Source organism: Triplophysa rosa, linkage group LG23, assembly GCF_024868665.1.
Source record: "Triplophysa rosa linkage group LG23, Trosa_1v2, whole genome shotgun sequence".
NCBI classification, from domain to species: Eukaryota; Metazoa; Chordata; class Actinopteri; order Cypriniformes; family Nemacheilidae; genus Triplophysa; species Triplophysa rosa.
Window position 1 is genome coordinate 9094817 of NC_079912.1, and position 16847 is coordinate 9111663.

At 37.5% G+C, this 16847-nt stretch overlaps 1 protein-coding gene across 3 annotated transcripts in view; it reads right to left on the reverse strand.

Moving 5' to 3' along the window:
- The window catches only part of fars2 (phenylalanyl-tRNA synthetase 2, mitochondrial), a 138004-nt gene that overhangs the window by 106525 nt on the left and 14632 nt on the right, over nucleotides 1–16847 (reverse strand). The window contains exons 1-2 of one of the 3 annotated variants that reach the window (XM_057322673.1): nucleotides 14744–14808; nucleotides 14620–14662 (exon numbers count right to left, since the gene is read on the reverse strand). The exons of 1 other annotated variant lie outside the window; for it this stretch is intronic. In XM_057322673.1, coding sequence (XP_057178656.1) covers nucleotides 14620–14662; nucleotides 14744–14793 — 93 coding nt within the window. In that variant the 5' untranslated portion in view covers nucleotides 14794–14808. Of the gene's footprint in view, nucleotides 1–4517; nucleotides 4749–14619; nucleotides 14663–14743; nucleotides 14809–16847 lie in introns of those variants that run through there. One more of the 3 variants, XM_057322676.1, reaches the window with a different exon arrangement.

Here is a 16847-nt window from a genome sequence, read left to right on the forward strand (position 1 = left end):
GATCAACCAGATTCAGTAAATCATGTGTGAAGCAGTCTAGTCATACAGTCAGTGAGGTGAAAGCCTCTCTAGAGTTCCTCATGTTCACTTCCCCATACATCAACTAACAGATTAGCTGCAACATAATCCATAAGCAAACAGTGTGAAGCCCGGATGTAATTTTATGAGATTTCTGTCCAGGTAACTAATTGTGGTTAAAACCCCCAGAAAGAAACAAATAATAAGACTCAATGTACTTAAAAGTTTAGAAAAATCACTTTCGTGGGCAATTACAAGACCATTTATCAAAGCAACTGAGATTCTCACATTCTCATGACAATGTAGTTTTCTGTTTTTAGCAAGCCTGTTTCTACAAAAAATATTGTAGTCTTCATAAACTAATCATGACTAGGGAAAAAATCTTTGACAAGACTCGTCTAATTGTAATGGTTAGAAAACACAAATGTGATTTCTCTTCAAACCCACACACGACTTTATTACTTCATTGCTTAAAGTATGTGCAACCTTTTGTTTTTTGGGCTTTCCACTAAATGTTGGAACACTTTTATAAGAGGTGTGCTATTACTTTTCTCAGTTGTTAGTCTTATTATTTTTATGTGTGGTTAAAAAATCAATGATGTTATTAATGATCTGCAATAAAGCAGTAATTCAGATTTCAGCGCCAGGTTTTTATTATTGCAGTTTCATTCATATATTTTTTTATAATATATTAATTAATAATTATTTATACTTATTATAATTATTTTATTAATACATTAATTATTAATATAATATGTTTATTTAATATATTGAATCGATACATTTGATTAATATTAAATTTGTTAAATAATAATAGTAAAGTAATGTTATGTAATAATAGTAAAATTTGTAAAATTATTAATAGCTCATTTATGTTTTCAAAAAAGAGCAATTTAGCAAATTTTGTCTTGTTGTCATACTCATTCTGAAAACTCTGATTATAGACCGTTTCATCGGACGCGCGCATGCCTGACCCCCAGTTAACTTCTGTTTTGTGTTTAGATGGTGTATAAAAATATAACTTTTTATATTTTATTTAATGCATGTTAATATTAATTTATATTATTAATTTACTGTATAATAATTGTATTAAATAAAGATTTGTTGTATTTTGTTGTATGTTCATTTTATTAAATAAACAATTTGTTGAATGGGTCCTGTAGTTTTGACACATTCAAAGAAACTGTATGGTATATTGACATCTAGCAGCTGAGCTTGGTATCGCAGTCTAGGTTAAAAATATTGGAGAGACAAGTTTAGCCAAGTAACGCTTCTTCTCGGTTTCTTTTGCTTGTTATCAGAAATCATTTACAGGCACTCTATTGTTTGTGAACGTGTAGCGGAAGTTAACTGGGGGTCAGGCGTGCGTGCATGCACAGTAAGGTTTGTTTATTTTGTCACTTTGAAACCGTCTATACCTGAATTGAAAGCCTAACTTTCACGCGTTTGTCATTTACTTGACGTCACAGGAAGTTGCAATTTAGTTATGTGTATTCGTATGTATGTTATTAATATTGTATTTAAAGGGAACCTTGGGTATAGAGAGATGTATGGCTTAATATATTACCACTGGCAATTAAAAAACTGTGTAACTGTTACAGTATTCACAAACTTTGAAAAAATATTTTTACTCTGAGGCTGCCATTTTTTGCTTCAAAATCTGTGACGTCAAATGGTTGCAACCTAAACCCGTTCTCTTAACGCTACAGCGAAGCACCCAAGTTTTCCATATATAACAGTAAAATATGAGGCGTTAAACATAAGATCAGATGTATATGTACACAGGGACAGTAGGTGGTGGTTTGTCCTCTTGCCACAAGAAGTATGCCTGCCATAAAAGAAGAACGCGTTCAGTAAGCGTCTGTTCAAGGTAAACATGCATTAAATCATAACTTTAAACTACCGTCTTTAAGAGAGTTAAGACATCATCATCCACCATTATCGTATACTTTATACATTATGAGAATATAATGATAAACACAATAACAACATGCTTGCGGTTTGGTTATTTATTCTGTGTTAGAGCACACGTGAACATTAGCCCCGTCAGCTAATGACCGAGAGACACAGTATGCCTATAGGCTACTGATGTTGAAATAACAACATCAAAAAGTCACAATCTGGATAAAATGCATTTTATAATGGCTAAAAATATCATGTATATATTAAATTCGCAATGATTCTGGTTATTAATATCTATGTTTGTATCGTTTCTGACCAACAATATTAAACTGTATGAAAATACACCAAATAGCATATTTATTTTCTTTCTTTATTATTTTTAGCATTATTTATATATTTTTTTCTACAGCACCTTATAGTTACAGAAGAACTGATTAGTGTCTCTGTGTTCAGTTTGGCTGCCTGTGTGCGTGCGTGCAACCATTTTACATCATCGAAAAAGAACATGGTGGCCTCCTTAGGTTAAAATAAGTTATTACATTCACGTTTTTTTAAAGAAATTAAAATATTTTGTGTTTCTAACGCTATTACAACGTATTAAGCCATACATCTCTCTATACCCTGGGTTCCCTTTAATATGAATATATGGTGCCTTTGAATGGAAGTCAATGGGGGTCAATGTTGTTTAGTTACCAACATTCTTCAAAAAATCTTCTTTTGTGTTCTGCAGAAGAAAGAAAGTCATACAGGTTTGAGTAACACAAATAATGATGAAAGAATTTTCATCTTTGGGTAACTATCCAGTTTATAACTTTTTTTATGGTACATTTAGGGGTGGTTTTCTGGACAGGGTTTAAAACTAGTCCCAGACCAACTCAAACGTTAGAGGCGTTTTGATCAAAACCAGCTTACATTGACATATCTGAAATATTATATATATTAGTTTTATTGTTTTGTCTCAAGATGCACACCAATAATGCACACCATGTATGTTTTTAAAACGACTTAAATACAGGCCTAGTCCTGGTTTAACCTAATCCCTGTCCGGGAAACCGGCCCTAAATCATTTGATGATATGAATTAGTCTTTTCCTGTGGCTGTGAGTCGGTCTCAGGCGAAGCCCTTGTGGAGCCATAATTCACGCCACTCACGGCTTCAGAAGACGGACGCCACCACAGCGGTGAAGCACCACTCCAAGCACTATCACAGACTCTGCCAAATACACTCGCACATGACCTGGCACACACACCAGCTCACTCGCAGGCTCAGCAGATAGAGGCGTCAGTCAGTATCACCTACTTTGGGACTAGTGTGGATGGCAAGCAATCTGTAATTAGCCGAGATAGAGACGGTTAGATAGAAAGAGAGCAAGCAAAAACTAAACTGTAATGCTACGGTTCAGCTTTCAGCATGAAAACTTCAATAAATGCAACATTACAAGTGATCCAAGTGGATTTTTAGCTCGCTGCAGTTTTATAAATAAATCATGGGCAATACTGCTCTCCTGACATTTTGACTATAGAATCGGGCTTTATGTTCTATAACTCTTACCGTCAATTACTGTGTCCTTGTTCATAAATTCAGAGCTCAAAATGCAGTTCAGACAGATGGCGACGCTGCTTGGTGTCTAATGGTGATATATTGTCCTCATTACCATTATGCAAAATGTAAGGTGCCTATGTAAGGTAACATAGGGGTCCTTTATTAATTGCATTAATATGGTGTGATGATTTTAGACCTCTCTCACAAAAAACCTAAATGATAGCCAGAAGCTAATAAACACATTCATAAACCTACAGTAAAAGTATTAAACTTGTAATTCGTCCCGCACCATTTGTGCTAAAGATATGAATGATTCATCAAAATGATGAAGCTTGTTGAGGACAGATTGTCATTAGAGAAGTGCTATTGCTTTCCTCAGTTTTAGTATTTTTACCTATGGTTAAAAAAACAAGCAAACTGTCAATGACGACGTGCAAAAGAGGAACGTCAATCATATCTCAGCACCAGTCTTTTTAGTTTTTTATTGTAGTTTTTCAATTATATTTAATTATAATTATATGTTGTAGTGTTTTATTTTTACATACTTACATTTTACAAACATTTGTTAAATATTAATAGTACAATTAATAACATTTAAATTGTTAATAGTGAATTATTATTGATATTTATTTTTTCAATTTTGTATTATTGTGTTGTAAGTTTAATGTATTTTTATTTCAGTTTTAGTTTAATGTTTAGTTATTATTTATCAGTTTTAGTGCCTTTAGTGTCTAAAATTAAACTTACTAATAAAACTTACTTTACTTTATGTTATTTATTTTTTGTTCAGTTTAAATATTCAAATAATATTTGGGCCTATATTTCTATTAAAATAAATGTTTTAAAAGTTTTAGTAAATCCTGCTCAGCACTAGAATATCACAGTGACCTGAGGATGGACTCTTGAAACTTTTGACCAGTAAGAAACCATAGAGCAAAACCTCAACAAACCCCTTGAGGCATAACATTTTTCATACAAGTTCTACAGAAAAGGCAACACATCTAGTATGAATCTGAACTATAAAAACATTACTAAAGTAATGAAAATATACATACTCATTTTCATCATGCAATCAATAGGTTCTGTGCAGGTCTCATGCATTCACAAGTAGTCACTCGTTCATGCCACTGAAATTATTCCAGGACATCCAGAAGATGGCATGACATTTATTTTCACTCCGGCTTCTTTTTCCATGCTATTTTGAGAGAGCTAGGCTGGCATGGATCTCATGCCATACGCCTGTGCCCAGGCCTGATTGGCCTGTGTGCTCAGTCGCTGTGGGCATCAGTGGATCCATGCGGAGCCAGGTCACCATCATATGAGCTGGCATCAGAGAGGTCAGATGGCCAGCAAACAGAATTACTAATATGAGACTGTGTACAACAGGTCAAACCAATTTTACAGCATTAAGAAATTATACAGCTGCATTACATTCTACATTTTAATTTAATATTCCATGTTGTAAAACATTTTTGCAAAGTGTATGGGAAAGTAATGGGAGAAAAAAGATCAGGAAATGACCTCAAGTTAGGACTTGAACTTGGGTCAACCAAGGCTGCAATATTATGTTTAAACAGAGATGGCGAGAGAGGCAAAAACAACATATTTCAGAATAACGCAGAATGGCCTTAAATCATTAAACTTGCAAAACATTTTTTCTTCCATGAAGCAATCTGAATAAACATTACGGCTTGGTTGTAATTTGCGTTATAATGATGTCCTCAGGTGCAATATTCACAGCTTCTTGTAGACAGTCAAGAGGTTGCAGTCGTTGGTGAAACCTTTAGATGAGCATCCCAACAGATCACACGCAAGGGCGCCATCCAACATGACCATGCAGCCTTTATCCATCAGAAAGAGCTCTGAAAATCTCCTCAAGGACAGGACCTCCACATCATCATTATGACCCACTGTTGCTAATGTTCCTACCATGTTTCCTCACTAATGGCAGGCCTCAGCCTATACATAGAAACCCACGGCAGTGTGAAGGTTACCAGCCGACAAGAGCATGACAAGGACATACAGAGCCATCTGTAATTGGCACCTCAGTGCTGTAATCGCTACATCAGTATGCCAATTCTTGGTTCATGCTCACATCCCTGCTTATAGATCATTTAGACGGATCATTCCCCTTTCCGGGCTAATCTTCCTATTATCCTACATGCTGGCAACGACTCGTAAGTCATAAGTTATTCATGATGTGTGGGAATTCTCTACTGCATTTGTGATGGACAATAATTAGACTATGTGGGTTGTCGTAACGGCATCAAATGACCTGCAAAAGAGGAGAAAGCAACAGTGTTGCAATTCTTGGATAATCAAAAACTGGTAACTGCTAAGGCCTACAAAACAACATTCTAAATGGATGTGGCAACTAAAATACGGATGAGACCGTTCAATGTCAACTTGACGTCGACTGGTCAAACTGAATTGTGAGCATAACAACGTCCAGGGCTCTAGACTAACTTTTTGCACTGGTTGCACTGGTGCGCCTAACTTTTTTTCTTAGGTGCACCAGCACAAAAGTTAGGGGCACCCAAATTTTCGACCGCATCGCATTTAACACCGCAGTTCACTTTTTTTTTAAATCGCTGTCCATATAGGCAATATTGTCTTGTAAATGATTAACTAACAATCTGGTCAACATAAAGTTCTTTATTTGAAGCACAATTCTACAAGAAAGCAGGGCTCTAGACTAACACTTGAGAGAGGTGGCACTGGTGCTACCAAGTTATTCAGTTGGTGGCACCAGCCCTTAATCTGATAGCACCAGAGTCGTGGGGTGAGGTAAGAAAAACGAATCACTAAAACTTCATTAAAATGTGTTTAATACATTAATAAATCAATTAGAAATTAATACAAATCATTGTTTATGATTGAATTATTTTTATTGTATATGTAAACTCTCTTTCAACACTTTACCATATTTAAAGCACATCTTTCTTAAAGCTACTTTCTTCCTTTATTTGTTGTGAACGACTCCTATAAGAGAACACAATTCCTTTAATATCAGTGAGTGTTTTGGGGCCCGTCCGTTGTTGTTTGATGAACATTATAAACAGATATCTTTATTATGCTGCTGCCCCTTTAAGAGCTCGCGCAATATACTGGAACACGTCCCAACTGTTTGGTCACGAAACTGAATACCTTTACAAGGTTTCTTGTTAATATGGGAATTTTTAGGTTATTTTGTGTTAATATGTCCGTTTCAGAGTAAGAAGGCGTGAAAGAGAACTCCGTTTAGTATTTTGTGCTCTGACTCTCTGGGCGCGCGCATATCTCAAACAACCTGCGAGACCTGAAGGCTTTTAGTGATTATTCTTCATGAAAGCTGCATTGATACACGTTTGGCTTCTATCAATAGCGACTCACAAATAAATAGTATTTAGCGTGATGTATAACATTTTGTATGCTTTGCAGTATTGTTAGAGATCTTTATACAATAGTTCAGTGCTTAAAGTTTAAACACATGTTTCCTGCATTAGCTTCACATGCATACAATACTCGCAACACATTTCGTTATCTTTGCTGTTTTGTACCTTAGCAGGGGAAATTCTTGTATTCTGCATATTTATTTAAATTGCAAGATTGAGCGCTTCAGTCGTCTGCTCTTTCGGTCCTTCGCCTCCCGCGAATTACGTCTTTGGGGGCGGGGCACTGATAGATAAGTGAATGGTTTAAGGAGGGTAGACGAAAATGAGTGACTGAATGCGCAGCTTGCGCAATATAACACTTCTGCGCATTAAATTTATAATACGCAAAAATGATATATTGATCAGTTTGACAGTCTCACCGGTGCGACCATTAAGAAAAACTTGCCGCACTGGCAGGAAAATTTGTCGCAAAATGAGACCATTTAGTCGCAGTCTAGCGCGTCCGATGATTTTTGGACGGATCAGGACTTAACTTAACATTCTTAACGAAAAAGTTGTCAATCGTTCTTTTCATCTTCTCTCGTCATCCGCGGCTATATCCACTCTATTTATCTGACGGGCCTATAGGCTACTCACCTCTCTGTCCGACTGCAGCACAGCATTTTCAAACATACACACACATACAGGAATATCTGGACCACGGCCAATCAGAGGGGGGTCCGCCCTTCACTATCTCTGATTGGTTTAGACCACGATATGGGCCTAATGTGTCTGTTGTTAAACCACAGGGAGACTTTCGCAGAGACTTTTTTTCCCTCGAATGGCTGGTCGCACCGGTGCGACCTCAGATTTTATTTAGTCGCACCATTGAGAAATTAGGTCGCATGTGCGACCAAATTGGTCGCACTCTAGAGCCCTGAACGTCAGTGATGACAAATGCAATGCCAATGTGGAGACTGCAGCGGAAACTTGAAAGCCTCCATCAACATCTTGACTGTAGTTTCACGAACGTGCGGTTTGTAAGATAGTATCAATAAATCACAAGCTTCAATTTGATTGGGAGTGAAAAACTGTCACTGTCAAAAGAATGAGATGCCGATTAATGATGTGTCAAGCCATGGCCAATGAGGCCATTATTTGAAAACATGACCATGGCACAAAGCCACACAAGACAAGGTCAGGTTGGAATCCCATCCAGCCAATTACTCAATGTTCTTAAATCAACAACTTTCTGTTGATAGGGTTTAGAAACATTGAGATTATAAAAAAGCATCAAGACACAATCCTTTTCCCACAAAACTGATGAGTACCAACACCGCCCAACACCCTTCCATATCACCCAGGTGATTTGACTAACAATACAGTAACCGCACAGTTACTTCACTAACAACACGATCAAAAACTGCTAACAGAAAAAATAAAACAGACACTACAAGCTGTCATCCTGCACTCATGCATGTTGTAAGAGTCGTGAAGGCCTCTGATAGTTTTCATGGCCAGACCTCACACCTCAGATGGTGATTCAGCCAAGGGGTTAAATGGCCGAGGGTGGGACCGAAACGAACCATCCCATTACGCTTCATCACCTCTGCTGCTACAAACACCCACGGCCGAGTCATGCCCTGTGACAGGAAGCTGAGATCTATAGGACCAAATAGACAGCCTGCTCAGAGGCCGTGCTGGGTTCTGAGATGGGGCAGTCCTCAAGCCAGGCCAGAGATAGGAGCCACGCATCTTGGCTGACACGCTGTTCCTACGGCAACGCGGGGTAGTGCCATCCACACCCACGCAGTAACTGGTGTCCCTCTCACCTCAGCCAACATTCTACCGCCCTCGCAATAGAAAGTCCCGCTTCCCGTCCTGTTAGACAATTTTTGTGCACGTCCAGTGTATGCAGGTTGCTCTTTTCACAATGCAAAATGTTGCCTTACAGAGAACACGATCCATCTACACTCTTTTTTTTAATTGTTCGTCTATGTACACATTTAATATCAAAACCATCATGTTACAACAAACTGGCCACAAACGTATGATACTGGTTGATCCGATGTTGCCATGTATGCTAAAAATCAACCTATAAAAGGTTTGCTTATAAAGTGGGAAAAAGTAACTTTTAAGAAAAAAGCTTTAAGGTGGCATGCTTCACAGAGAGAACCCGTTTCAATTTCGCTTTTATGATATTGAGCAAACTTATAACATGGGGCATCTTCCTAAAGCTGCTCTGACAGGGATATAAATGCAATAAAAGTGTATTTCAGGAGCACCGCTCCACCACGGCTGTCAGAGCTCTGTTCGTCTGCACACTTCATTCATTCGTCCTCTATGTCTGTACACATGTCATCCTCAAACCAACCCCCTCTGGTCTTGAGAGCCAGTCATTTCCCTAGATGCATTCTTTTTGTCCTGCTAGTGCAGTCTTTATTATGAACTGTCACATCAGATGCAATAATTGTAAAATGACAACTCTGAAAGCACTGGGCCCTTTTATGAACAGGGAACAAGATAAGACCTGAACGTTAAAAAAATATATAATGAATAATGAAATATATTTGATTTTCTTTTTCAACAAATGAAAGTTAATGTTACTAAATGAAACCCTGTTAGCAAAATATGGGTCTTAAATACAGTTTAAAACATATACAAATAATAATGTTTCATAACAAAACGCAACTAACATAACCCTAAAGCAACCCACAACTCAGTAGATGTCTGATAGTCTTAATTTAATTCGTAATTTTAGGATGACGTGCTGAAACATATTAATATAATGACGTAACATATTACGAACAGCCTGAATGATAGCACTTACAGTATCAGCTGATCAGAAGCGTATCTTTAGCGATCATCTTAGTGATGAGGCCCGTTCTTTGCTCTCATCGTCTAGCATTCAACTTGGTTGATCTGATCATGAAACTAGCCGATTGCCACTGACCTGTGGATGCTTCGCCCTCAAATGAATGCGCATCCTAGTGGTTGACCTATGATAAGCAATCTTCGCACGGCAGAGTTTCCACTGCACTTCATTTTCATTAATATTATAAAGGACCCCACAAAGAACTGATATTTAACAGCGTCCCAAGTTACCGTATACGTAATATTAGCGAGTGTGAGACTTCTTCAGTTGTCTGTTGACAGCTTTTAGGTGCGTTTTTAGCAGCGCCACCCTCTGGTAACATGAACGCGTCACCACCGCATCAACACGAAAAACACGGGGAATTGCTTTTGTTGTTTTTTATTTTTAGACTACAATCGCACAAACTATTCGATGTTCTATAATTAAATCAACTAATCGAATATTCGAAAATCGTAACTCATCCCTAATAATTTGGATCATACGTGTTGATAAATGTTTATTTCCCAAATTAAAGCTAAAATCCGTAGCATTTGTCTCTCTACTGCCATCTCTGATTTAAACATAAAATTGCAGGTCACTTTACTTATTTTTACTTGTTTTGAAAAACAACTGGCAATTCCCACAAAATCTGACCTCACAGTTCAATTTATAAATCATTATTAAAAACGTAACATTGTGAATCATGATAAAGTTAGGCGACTACTTTAAACACAGACACTTGTGTATTGTGTCAAAAGCTGGTTTTGGTTCAGTTTTAACCAAAAGGTTACGCACAAGAAAAATATTTGTTTAAAATATTTTTCCAAATGTTCTTTCAATAACTTTACTTAAGTGAAACTTGAACTTGTTGAACTTCTTACAATGTAGAGAACATAATTTCTGTCAAATTCGTCTTTAACTACATCCGATCGATCAAAACGCATCTTAATACTAGGTGTAAACAGCCCCATACTGTAAATCTCTGGACCTCTATGGTGGAAAAAGCTGAAAGTTTAAATGCTACTGTAAGTCAACGTTATGCTAGACAATATTTACAAATACATCTAATACATATATTATTTACCATCTAATATCCAACATATTTATTAGTTCTCACAACAAATAACGCGACTTGTCCCATGAATTTTTTAAAGCTGCAGATGCACAAAGCTGCAGATGCACATGACTAAATGTTCAGTGTTTCTTTGTTCAAATCAGGATGTGATGTGAAACAGAACATGTTTCACACAGAAGCAACAGGTTTGGAGAGAGCTGAACTGGAATCCCTGAGGTTGCAACACACTGTTGACACACTACATTAAACCACTCGGTGTCTCCTGAGGCAAACAGGCGAATTTAGAAGGCTGCTTGTGGGGAATGCCTCTCTTTTCATGTCTTTTTCTATCGCCGTCTAAAACTCATTTGTGAAACAGTCAAAAGGACCATCTTTAGCGGAAATCCACTGAGACATTACAGCTCACTCATTTCTACTTGAGCGAAGATCAAAGAATTAGTACTGAAGCCATGGAAAAGGTTTTCTACCACATTTCAAGCTTGAATTTAAAGTCGACATGGATGAGACGAGAGTGAAACTTAGAAATGTGGCCATCATGGATTCCACGGGTGAAACATAAAAATTTAAAGCTGTGATCCAAAACTTCTGCCTCTTTATCGGCATCTCTGTTTGAAACATAAAATTGCAGGTCACTTTACATACATTTAAATTATGTTTTACAGAAGTTAAATGACGTCAAACTGGCATTTCCTGCATTAACTTCTGCCAATTTACTCAAAATAAAACATCTGTCATTTACTTATCTGATGTAGTTCACATGAGTATGACTTTATTCTGTGAGAGTTTAGTAAAGTAGAACCTCTAGCTCAATTCTCAATGCTCATTCACGGTTGCAATGAAATGACAATAAGCGTGAATGAGATTTGAGAGCTACAGATACAGATAGCTTTTCTATTTAATAATTTTTGAAACAGCACCTCATCTTTATATGCTTTTTGTGTAGCCTATGGAAAACAGCAACTTGGGAGGAGTCATATGGGTTTAAAATTACTTTACAGAATAATAATAACAGAATTTGGGTTTCTGGGCGAACTAACTCTAAAGAGATTGGCTATGGCTGGCTTGATATTCAGTGAATGACTGGGACAAGATGTTGCCAACAGGTAATCTTGCTTCCAACAGGATGGTGAATTCCCACATAAATAGAAGCACACACAGGAGTCCAGGAGCTTCGTGTGTGTTAAAGGAAGTGTGTGGGTGGAGTCACACAGGCAACACAGGTATGTGCTCACTAAAGCATGTAATTGGGTAATGTACCAGTCGCATACAAAGAAAACCAACCTGGGCTAAGTAAAGTAGACTAAACCAAAACACATTCATTTTTAAACAAAAATATTATTGATTCAGCTAAAAATGCCTGATGTTGGATGCCCATGTCATGTTCCCATAGGAGTATGACATTATTAGCGTAGCAACATGCTAACATCAAACTACATTGGCATCCAGTGTTAACAGAGGTTTAAGGTAGGCTACTTGGGTATTTTTACTTCAAGGTACATTTTCATATGTACATATCTTATCCGTGTTTTTACTTTGAAAATGTTTTACTTCCTTTTACTTGATAATAAAGCATATTTTATACTTTTTACTCTATCAAATTTGATAAATACACCTATGTTTTTTTAAGTACTCACTTTTACTCAAGTAAAATTAAGTAAAAATACTAGATATTTAATTTACTCAAGTAAAAAAATACATGTATTTATCAAATGTAATGAAGTAAAAAGAATGATATGCTTTATTATGTAGTAAAAGAAAGGAGGTCGTCTGTTCTCGGAAATAATCGTACAGCTTTATCTCTCTTTTATAAATGTGATCAAACTAAAGACTCTTCGAAGATACAAAGTATGCAATACTACTCTATAGGTACTCAAGACTAATATGAGATTGGCAGAAACTGCGTGTGTTACGTCCGCTTTAACAGTAAAAACACTCAAGTACTTTAAACCTCTGCCAGAGTCACCAGCACACTTTTTACTTGCTGGTGTGACTTGCTGAAATGCTGTTGCGTTCTGAATAAGTGACAATTTAGTTGAGAATGCTTTTTTAGAAGACGTCTGCCTATGTCTGGGCAGTTGATAGCCAGCCAGCTTGCGAGGTTGTGGAACAGTCTCTTTACTTCTGTTGGCAAGACATCATCCATCTTTATGCCATATTGAGGTGAGCTCACAGCTTTCAGCTTTAAACCCATGAGAGCAATGCCAGCCTGAAACAAACTTGACCTGACTTTTTTAAAGCCCCAGCTTGCCCACAGACTGTCTCAATGATGTGCAGTCAGCAGGTTCCAGCTACTGGGACTACCAACCATGGATAAAGAAGTCCCTGACGGGCCATCCCTGGAGTGTTTTGGCCCAATGCCTGACCTTGATAGCGGCATTCTCTCGAGACACGTATCCCTCATCATTCGGGCCCTGGTACTGGCTGTCTACGTGAACATCAAGTCCCACTTCTCTGTTCTGCCTGCAAAATCCTGATCCCGACCCTCAATGACATTGTGGTTAGGGTAATTCATCTTAGCTCGCGATGTCCTCCATCATCGCAACACAGCCAATCTCTCCAGGCCCAGCAATTGACCCTATTGGTTCTGAGAGCAGCCTCCATTTAATGACACAGACCCTGCATTTGTTTATTTGTCCTGGCTTTGCCCCACTCTCAATCAATTGAAATTCAACACTCGCTCACCTTCATTTAGTTTAGTTTTTGATTTGGAGTCCCCCCAGACTTGAGTCGTCCTTTACTCAAAGTAGATTAAATTATAGACTGAAGAGACCCAAACCGAATCTGAAAGAATCTGCACTCCGTACTGCAATCTTTTTATATCAAATGACCTTCTTGCAATACTTTTGAAAAGCACTGATTTCACAACCCATTTTACTTCAGTAATGTCATTTTTCAGACTTTCTTACTGTGTAGACGGTTTCAAAGCAACAACATAAACAAACGTTATTGCACATGCAAACATTCGTGGACTGCCCTTAACTTCCGGTACACATTTGCAAATAATAGAGTGCCAGTAGATTATTTCTGATAAAAAGACACTGAGAAGAACCTTCTCTCCATATATTGGATAAACTTCTCTACAATATTTTGAGTTTAGACTGCGATACCAAGCTCAGCCACAAGATGTCAATGTCCCATACGGTTTCTTTAAATGCGACAAAGATACACGACACATTCAACAAATCGTTTATTAAATACAATTATTATACAATAAAAGAAGAAAATAAATGAATTACAACATAAATTAAATAAAAATAAATAGTTATTAAATAGTTATAAATAGTTATTAAACACTAGCCAGACCGATAAACAAACACAAACCGGAAGTTACCCGCAGTCCCGGCACGCGCGCGACCAATGAAACAGTCTATAGAGCAGGGGTTCTCAACATTTTTGACTCCAAGGCCCCCCACTGTTTTCAACAAAATTCAAAGGTCCCCCTCCCGCTCAAAAAACTCAAAATTTCTACCCAATAAAATATTTCAGAGCTTGCTATTAACCTATAAAAGTGTATATTCAATATATATAATACAGTATATATAAAAAAATATTAAGTTTTTCTGTGCTTATTTGGTCTAATTTTTAATTATTAGTCATCCTGGGGCCCCTTGGAAGTCAGCTGGGGCCCCACATTGTGAGCCACTGCCCCGCTGTTGAAAATCACTGGTATAGAGCTTTCAGTTTGTAGTCTTCAAAACCCGATAAAGATAAATCCATTTTTTAAGCTATGATTTCAAATAGGTATGAGAATAAAAGTTTAGGTAAAATAAGATTGGAGTAAGATGAAAACTATGTTCATATAATTGATCATTGTGGTGATAAAACATATTTAAAACATGCTCGAGCAAAGAAAGAAGCGTTTAAAAGTGACTCACTCTCCGACTAATATTATCGGAACTGCTGCCCACATTCCGTCGCCTTAAGAAACAAGTGGCAAAATGTTACTGAAATAAAATATTCCTCTTGACCTATTCAAAGTGTGAGTGCATAAACAATCACTTGATATCGTGCCTCTTCGAGCAGTCCTCTAGCCCACAGAGACAGAACATCTAAATGTCACTCTATGACTATAAGCAATGAAACCTCACCATGCGCAAACCGATTGTAAGAGGAAGTGAATGGAGAGCTGGCAGGGGACGCATCCCATGTTACATCACGAGGCAAGCTGGCACTGAGGTGGCTGCTGGGCACTATTCATGGGCACAGGCTGAGGCGGTGGACCCAGCAGGGCCAGGAAGAGCTATATGTAGCAGATGGGAGTGTCGTGCCGAGCAACAAACCTTCATAAGTCTTAGAGGAGCACTCCCCACAGTCGGACAACTGCGATAACATCCACCCAATTTATTAGCATGTTTCTCACCAGGTGACATGGGGTACGGATGGCAATATCAAAATTCGTATTTTCTTACAAGAAAGCATCCGGAATTATTGTGAAGAACTGCAATAATTTAACACTAAATAACAGTTGCAGACTGTAGGCTACCAACTCAATTATTCATCAACACAAAATGTGAAGACAAATTGTACAGTTGTTAACATTAAGAAATAATTTGTTATTTTAGGACTGAAATCAAGGACTATAAGATCATAAAAAAAGATTTATGAGAAATTACACTTTGCCATTCTTCTTTAATATTATTGCTGACATTTGGAAACATATGGAATGCTAGACAAAAAACGGAATAAATTAACATGCTTAACAGGGCTCTAGAGTAGACTAATATTTGAGAGAGGTGGCACTGGTGCTACCAAGTCATACAGTGGGTGGCACCAGCCCTTAATTTGGTAGCACCAGAGTCATGGGGTGAGGCAAGAAAAAAGAATCACTAAAACTACATCCAAACATGTTTAATACATTAACAAATTAATACAAATCATTATTGTTACATAAACTTTTTCAACACTTTACCACTCATATAACTCATATAAGGAGTACACAATTCCTTTAATATCTTCACCCGTTCTTTGTTGTTTGATTACAAACAGAGATCTTTATTAAGCTGCTGCCCTTTTAAGGCGAGTATACGGATCTAATACTGTATACTGTGACGCATACGTTCATGAAATGGACTGTTTTTACGAGGATGCTTGTTAATATGGGAATTTTTACATAATTTTGTGTTTATATGGCCGTCTCAGAGTAAGAAGACATGAAAGAGACTCAAGTTTAGTAGTTTGCGCTCTGACTCTCTGTGTGCGCGCATATCTCGAACAGAACTAAAGGCTTTTAGTGATTTTTCTTCATGAAAGCTGCATTGATATATGTGTTTGGCTTTTATCCATAACAACTCACAGATAAAACATATTTTACGTTGTGTGTCACATTTTGTATGCTTTGCAGTATTGTTGGAGAGCTTAATAAAATAGTAAGTTTAAACACCCTGTTGCAAATGTTGTTTCCTGCATTAGCTTCATACTGCATACAATACAGGCAACATATTTCGTTATCGTTCCTGTTTTGTACCTTAGCCGTGGAAAATCTTGCATTCTGCAGGCGAAACATATTTATTTCAGTTGCAAGAGTGAGCGGTTCGCTCATCTGCTCTGTCGGTCCTTCCACTTAAGCGATCTAGTATTGAATGCGACTCTTACCCACACATATTACGTCTTTGTGGGGCGGGGGGAACTGATAGATAAGCAAATGGCTGAAGGAGGGGAGGCGAAATAGAGTGACTGGATTATATATTGATAAGTTTGGCAGTCGCACCGGCAGGAAAAATAGTCGCAAAATGCGACCATTTGGTAAATTTGTTTCATATTACCAAGTTTAATAAGAAAAATCTATATAAAGACTAAACTATGGCCTTGTTGTTTACCTTTTTAGATCTTTTGGGGAGGCTTTGTTCTTTTTGTTCTTCCACTTATGGATTTACATCTCAGACAATTTCCAACAATTATCAAGCCAGCTAATTTGTCTCAGTGACAGCTAAACAAATGCTGCAACTCCAACAGGAGGTCATTATCAAGGCAGCGCGGCGTAATGCATCTATTAACACCTTGCTAAACCAACAAAAAAGTGATTAAAGCTCCAGGCTACACAATTAACCTCTTGGGAGAAACTCTTTCCCCTTATACCATGCGAACTACAACATAATGACTCTTT